Below are 7,364 nucleotides of genomic sequence, written 5' to 3'. Positions count from 1 at the left end.
GCTCGATGGCGACCTCCCCTAAGGCATTATTGAGATACCCTAGAACGAGAATCGAGCAACATCAGACTTCGGGAATGAAATAGTCCATAGCTATTTTAGCCGAGTATCATGGATTGGAATTGATGAACTCTCATCCGACCTACGGCCCATGGGCTTCCCAACAATGGGCCAATAACCGTACAATATTAATTGACAATATAATTATTTTTAATTTTTGTCATTATTTTTATAAGTCCAAGAAACTAGAATGCCAAGAAGAAATATATATATTTTTAATTATTATAATAAAAAGAATAAGAGGAGATAGTAAATGTTAACGATGATAAAGAAAATTTTAATGAAGAAATAAGTTTGCAAAATGATAAACATGATAATAGCATTGAGTTAGATGGGGTTTATTAGGCAATATGATGAAAATAAATTATTATTTTTGGGTCATTTGTAATATATTATCACTTTTAAATTTAAGCAATTTGAATGTGTATGTTATAAACACATGTTAGTTTGATTTAATTAGTTAGCTTGTTAAACATTATTATATAAGTGATGAATAAATTAGTCATTATGATAGGCCAAAAAAAGTATTGACCCCTTGTGATGAATTAATTGATTAATTAGCCAAGTTTAATAATTAATCAAATTAACATGCAAACGCATGGTAGCACAAACAAATCACCAATTAAATTAAGTATGTAGCGGAAAATAAATTGACACGATGATTTGTTTACAAATGGGGAAAACCAACATGGCAAAAACCCCACTGGGTGATTTTAAGGTCACCACTCCTGAGAATCCACTATTATCACAACAAGCGGTTACAAGTAAAGAAATACTAGTACCTTATACCAACTTACAATTAAACCCTTACCCCAATAACCAATTGGACTTGTTCTGTAATGATAATCTCTCCTTGTAATACACGACTCCCAGTACATGACTAACCAATTGTGCGGATCCTAGTACGTGACTTCAATTACCAACTAGAGAAGGTTGTTGGCTGCAAAGTTCTTCAGTTCATCCAAACGATGAATATCAAGAAGATGCTTGGTCACAAAACCCAACGATGCACATACACAGCAACTTCTTCACAAGAATGATGAACTAGGGCAAATTCTGTCTCTGGTCACAATTTGCTTGAACAAAATTTGCTCAACACTTGTGCAACTTGTGTTACCTTTGATTGCCCTTAAAATAATCTTTTTATATGTCTAGGGTTGTGAGAAAAGAAAGTCCAAACATACAATCACGGATTGGAGTCAAAACAGTCCTGAATTTTTGTTTTTCATAAACCTTGATAGATACCCTATCTGTCGAGCTGCTGTCGAGCCACGGGTTTCAACTACTCTTCAAGTCTCGATAGATAGCTAGCTGTCGAGCTTTAATGAACAACATTTTTCACACTTGAATCTTGGACAGACTTGCATGCCTTCAACACTTGAACTTGAAACAAGGTTTCTTGAAATATTAAACACATTCTAGATCTACCCGAATACAAGCAAAGTGCGTTTTGTCAAAAGATTAGCCAATTATATAAAATAATGAAATATGTTTCTAACAAATGAATCACATATGTCCTAACACATTAGTTGAATATATTTAAAATTTATAATGAATATTTCATTTATATATGTATATCTATAATTTTTTATAAATTTTATTGAGTGTTTGTGTATCTTACGATACATGATACGATACAATACACGATACGGAAAAATAAAAAATCAATTTACAATACAATTCACGTTTTGACAACTATGATAGTAATAAACATCAAATTATTCAAGTCATATTATGTAATAAAATAACTATATTATTATATACTATTTTTTTTAAGGAAAATTACTATATACTGTCTTTATAATGCAATATTATAACATCTATAAAATCAAAGAGAGTAAAAAAGATAACAACTTAAAAACATAAAATTTAATAACATCAACCTAAAGTAAAGTTCCAAATAATACAAAAATTCATTAAACTAAAGTAGAGATACAAGAAAAAAAAATCAACCAAAAAAGAGAAAAAAAATGAGAGAGAGAGAGAAATAATCTTTTGTGTGTGGGAAAACTATGTATAGAATAGGAAAGAGAATTATAAATTTATAATAAGAGGAGGGGAATAAGAAAAGCAAAAAATAGAGGAAGATAAAAAGGATAGTGGAAAAGTGATATTAAGGTAGATAGTAATGGAGAGATGAAAAGGTAAAAAGAAAGAGAAAAGTTAGAGAAGTATAACAATAAGTTTGGAAATTAATAAGAAAATAAGAGAGTTTAAAATAAGAGAGAGAATGTTGAAAATGTGTGGATAATATGATCGTTGATGTGGCTTAACAAGAGCGTAGTAACAATAAATACTACGCTTCAGCTTTTAGATGTTGTAAGATAACAATCCCCACCTCCTTCATTTGTGGCCCCAGTTGTCCATGGCATGCTATCTACATTACATGATTTTCGTAGAGTTAAATTTCCCCGTGTTCATAGTCAAGATAACAAACTTGCCCATTTGCTAGTAAAATATGTTTTAGGCATTGTTAATTTCTCTGCTTTAATTGAAGAAAGTCATTGTTTTCTGTAACAAACTCTTCTCCATGATGATACATACATACATACATACATATATATATATATATATATATATATATTAAGAAAGTTCTCCATGATGTAATTTCATTTTCTATTTCTGAATAATATTCATTGTCTTCCCATATAAAAAAATAAAAAAATAAATAAAAAAATTGAAGTGAATTTAATATTTGTTATGACTTTTATGCATCGAATTTTCAATAATTTTTAATTTTGGTATATACCATCCGATTTCCCCAACAAGTAATAATAATAGTTGTCAAACTACTGAGCAAAAAATAATAGTTGTAAATTTGAACAATTTTATTAACAATAAACACCATTCGTGTACTTATATAGTTGTACCATCTCTTTTCTTCTTTAAAAAGAGTTATACTGCCTTCTTTTTCTTCTTTCCTATTTTTTGAATAGGGTAAGTCAGCTTTGTGCACATCATATATATATTGAAGTTCAAAATTGGACCAAACATTTATTGATACAAAAAACTTTGAAGTTTCAAGAATTTGGAGGAAAAGAAACTGCAATTAAGGATTCACTTCATCATTGTTACGTAATAGCATCCCAAGGCTGATATGTGCAGTATTGCTATCTAAAAGAGAGGCAACTTGCATAATTTCCCACGTTTTGGGAGTTATTTGCAACAGAGGATGTGCACATCAGAAAATCTACAGCTTTGAAGAAGGTTTCTTTGAGCTCCGACCTGCTATGAATTGCTGCATCTTCTCAAACTGCTCCTTGGTCATTCCGTTGTAATAGTCATGAGCCCTCTCCTGAAAGAACAGTCGTGCACACAAATAAGTTATAATACAGTAGGAGAAATAATAAATTGCAAACTAGGTTCTTAACAGATACAACAGTCCAACTAGTCGAACAAAGAAGACAGAAACTTAAGAATTTTTCAATATCGCCGTGCAGAACAGAAAACAAATACTTAATAGAAGTAGAGTAACCTATTTACAGCTCATATAATTCTATGTGATGTGTAATTTAACTCTTGCCTACTCTCTTAGGATCTGGGGGGAAATAATGACATACTGAAACTGAGTACATCTCTCTTGCTCAGCTAAATACAAATCCAGAGCTGAAGAGGCTCTTCTTCTAATTAATGCGATGGTTGTTCATTCCACCTAAAATAATGCAAACTTGAAATGCTCACAGCCATGAAAAAGTGATGTTACAAGCAATATGAGCTCCATACATATCATCTATTAGTCTGACACTGTTTTGATATTCTTGTAGACGCCACAGATAAAAAGTGATGTCACAAGAAACATGAGCTCCATACACAACATCTATTAGCCCGAAATAGCTACACCAACACAAATTTCATATGCTTGCACACACCACCAAAAAAGAAGTACGTTACAAGAAACGTGATCTTTTAAAATACAGTACACAGAAAATGCATGTAATTAAGCCCATGCTTCAGAACAGGGTAAAGGCAGACCACAGCACCTTAGAAAATTTTGGTGAAAGCCTCCAACTATTAAAACAACTTTAGGATAATCAATTTCAAAAACAGTTTATTAGTATAGAAAGGAAAATGGAACAAGGAGAGAGAGAGGCTAGATAGGAGCCATGTAAATCATCATAAGAATAACACCAATTTGATATTAATGCATTATATAATATCATTCTTAAACGTATACCAATGAAATGGACATATTACCTTTTCCAATGCAAGAGCGTGACCCAAATCCAGCTTGAGGCCATCATTTATGACTGATTTATACCTCAACACCAAGTCTTGATTATTTTTCAAAATGCCTTCACCAGTTTCTCTGGCTTTCTTCAACAATTCACCTTCTTCAACAACATAGTTGACAAAGCCCAACCTCTCAGCTACTTCTGCAGTTAGTGGCGTTGCTGTTAGGGAAACCTCACGCGCTTTGTTGGGACCAATTATGCGCGAAAGCTTCTGAGAGAGACCCCATGAAGGAAATATTCCAAACCTGCAAGGAACAATTTTGAATGTACACATTCGTTTACATATCTAAGTATCTCATTTATGATAATTAAAAAAAAAAAAAAATCATATCTAGGTATCCTATTTCCCAGAAGCACAAATTTTGTCATTGAGAATGAAGCGCCTTATATTATAACATTAGTAGCCGAGGCCCAAGGGGCTTATTCAGTTATTATTTCCTCTCAATCAACAAGGGCTTGAGTCCCTTACAATCAACACAATGCACTAGCAGCACCTACTATAAAGGAAATTGTCATTGGACTATATTCATTGTAATTACGCAATTGTTTCTTGCGTTATCAGTTTTTTGCTTTTGGTACTGGCGTACCACTTGAGATAGCAACCCATATGATCTAATATATCTCAGGGTACTCCTGTTTATTCATACTGATAAAGTCTTATAAAATGCGCCTGTTATTGTCATCCAAAGAGTACTAATATCCAACTAACTTTTGCTCATATCAATCTTGGAATGCATCTCGTTACAATCATTAGGCTTTTATCACAATTGAGCAAGTTGCCTAATGTTCATAGGTGTAATGTCATTGGTGTCACCATCCATGAAACGCCTTGCAATGAGAACATTAGTAGCTTCAGTAGGATGAAATGGATCCCAATACACATACTTGGATCTGTCACTACAAACTTTTGAGAGAGGACCACAGGGCGTCAAACCCCCAAAGCGACCGACAAGATAGCAGCATGCCGAATTGGCATTCTCAAAACCTGTTAAATAAAACATGAAGTTCTCCTTAGAGCGAAGACATGGTTCAAATTCTTCTAAGTATACCGAAAGCTTAATCTGTTAGGAAATCGTAAATTTAAATGAGCATGACAATTTAAGATAATCCTATCCTGTGTGGCCTGGCAAAAAAATCTTCTGCATACTCACCATAGGATATGTAGTTTTTCAGGATATCTTCTACGATGCTATAAGCATCTGCATAGACAAATTTTGATCCCTGAAGATTAGAGCTGAGGTCTGTGATAAGGCATTTCAGCTCGGCGTTGAATAATTGAGCCAACTGATTTGAAAAACTAACACAGTCGGGCCCCGTAGATAGATTGATATCCCTTTGATAAGGTATACACCCTATAGGTCCAACATTTGCCACAATAATCTTTCTAGCACCCAAATTGTAAAGCCTCTGGTAACAGAATCAATAATATTTGAATTGAACTTCTACAGTTGAAATAACGTGGCTTTAAAATAATAGGTTTTAAAAATATTACCATAAGTTGTAGTCTGTATCTTGAAATCATGGCACCAACAAATACATTTGGGGTGACCAACTTTTGCTTGACGGCTGAGATGACTGGTGTCAGGTAGTTATCAAGGAAATCATTTGAGCCTATTGTAACAGAGAAAAATGCTTTTCCAAACAATGTTAAAGCTTCGGGTGCTCCAATGCTTGAGATTATGTCTTGCCTGCTGTTTGCAAAATTGTCTATCTGCGCATCTAAGTTGATTCGACCTCCCTATGCATCATATACAAATTTAACAGTTTATGTAAACCTGATGATAGCTGTACACCTAAGTCCTAACACAATGAAGATAATGAAATGCTGCTCAAAATTATTTTGAATTCCATATTTATCAAATAGGACAAAAACTGCAAAGGGTACAAGCGTACGACTGATTAGTTTACTGGGAAGTTTACAACTTCATCTTCTTTCAGTGTTTCATTCACAACATCATTGGAATGGTTATGAGAATAGTAGTGTGTACGTCAAGCAAAATAGAAGTCTTAACCACAGGAACATAATTGTTTTACAGTGCTTACTGGGGAAAAATATTATACTAGTGGAGCAGAAACCTTACAAAGATCTTTCCAGTGTCATTAAGAATTCCACCTCCACCGGAAGCATAATTGACACCCTGCAGAATCACAACTCCTGCTGTAGTGGGAGCCAAGTAAGGAGGCAGGTAGTCTTTAAAACCCAATTCCTGACCTGGTGAGAAAATTCTGATGAATAAAATACTATTCGCATTTGCATATCTAGTACTCTAATAGCTTGTACTTTATGCAAAATAGAATTAGGCATGCGAAGTGCAGGAGAATTAGTACTTGCCTATAATGTCAACAATTGTTCTTCCATTTGTGAATCGGCCTGTTGGCATTCCAAAATCAATCCCATTAGGAATATAATTAGCCTTGGTTAGTGATACAATGTAGTTATTATTTCCAGGATCAGCCAAGGAATCCCCGAAAACAAAAAAAGCAGGAACATCCTGTGCAAAGCATATTTCCACTAGGATTGAGACTTTCAACAATGCAGGCACAATCCCACCAATGATTTGTCTATTCAAGGTGAAAGCCATTTCAAACAATATGAATCTAAATATTCCTTTTCAGTTTGGAACTTGGGGATTGTGCATATAAGAGGCAAGAGAAGATATTGAAAAAACGTAATGATTAAAAGAAGTCGAGAAAACTCAGTTGGAAGGCCAATCAAAAAGGAAAATAATATTAGATCAAAATAAAACACTAGTGTGGAAGCTATTAGCAATATGAGCTTTTCAATCAAGTTGTGTGGAACAATTTAATGGATGGGAATGTAAAACATTCAATGCCCTGCATGTTCAGCACCAAACCTTATCTCTTTGTTAAAGTTTCAAAGTGAATTATATTGAAGAAAGAAGCAAAGTGAAACAGCTATGTATTCTAGCTCACACTATGCTATTGGGGCTTTGGAGTATACAGTAAACATTTATAAATGTTCACGGCTGCCAAATAAGCTAGAAGATGGTTTGGGTTTCCAATCAACATGATGACATACCTTGGAAATTAACTGCAATTTTTAGGTTCTCTTAA

General features: G+C 33.7%; 1 protein-coding gene across 1 annotated transcript; it reads right to left on the bottom strand.

The window, feature by feature from the left end:
• Nucleotides 1-2,864: 2,864 nt before the first annotated feature.
• Nucleotides 2,865-7,000, bottom strand: LOC115950689 (GDSL esterase/lipase At4g16230-like). The gene is made up of 7 exons (XM_031067916.1): nt 6,622-7,000; nt 6,371-6,501; nt 5,782-6,027; nt 5,441-5,696; nt 5,175-5,274; nt 4,252-4,534; nt 2,865-3,352 (listed from the first exon to the last, which is right to left on the bottom strand). The coding sequence occupies exons 1-7, from the start codon at nt 6,869-6,871 to the stop codon at nt 3,248-3,250; spliced, it is 1,371 nt and encodes a 456-aa protein (XP_030923776.1). The 5' UTR covers nt 6,872-7,000; the 3' UTR covers nt 2,865-3,247.
• Between the last annotated feature and the right edge of the window lie 364 nt (nt 7,001-7,364).

Source organism: Quercus lobata, chromosome 6, assembly GCF_001633185.2.
Source record: "Quercus lobata isolate SW786 chromosome 6, ValleyOak3.0 Primary Assembly, whole genome shotgun sequence".
Classification (NCBI taxonomy): domain Eukaryota; kingdom Viridiplantae; phylum Streptophyta; class Magnoliopsida; order Fagales; family Fagaceae; genus Quercus; species Quercus lobata.
Note: the sequence above shows the minus strand (reverse complement) of the source record. Positions and strands in the feature narration are given on the sequence as shown.

Bases quoted from the DNA above. Each gene is read 5' to 3' on its own strand.
- LOC115950689 (XM_031067916.1), bottom strand. From the start codon at position 6,871: ATGGCTTTCACCTTGAATAGACAAATCATTGGTGGGATTGTGCCTGCA. The intron at 6,502-6,621 runs GCAAGTACTAAT...TTTTCTCACCAG, and splicing joins AACAATTGTTGACATTATAG to GTCAGGAATTGGGTTTTAAA. The intron at 3,353-4,251 runs GTAATATGTCCA...CTGTTCTTTCAG, and splicing joins ACGCTCTTGCATTGGAAAAG to GAGAGGGCTCATGACTATTA.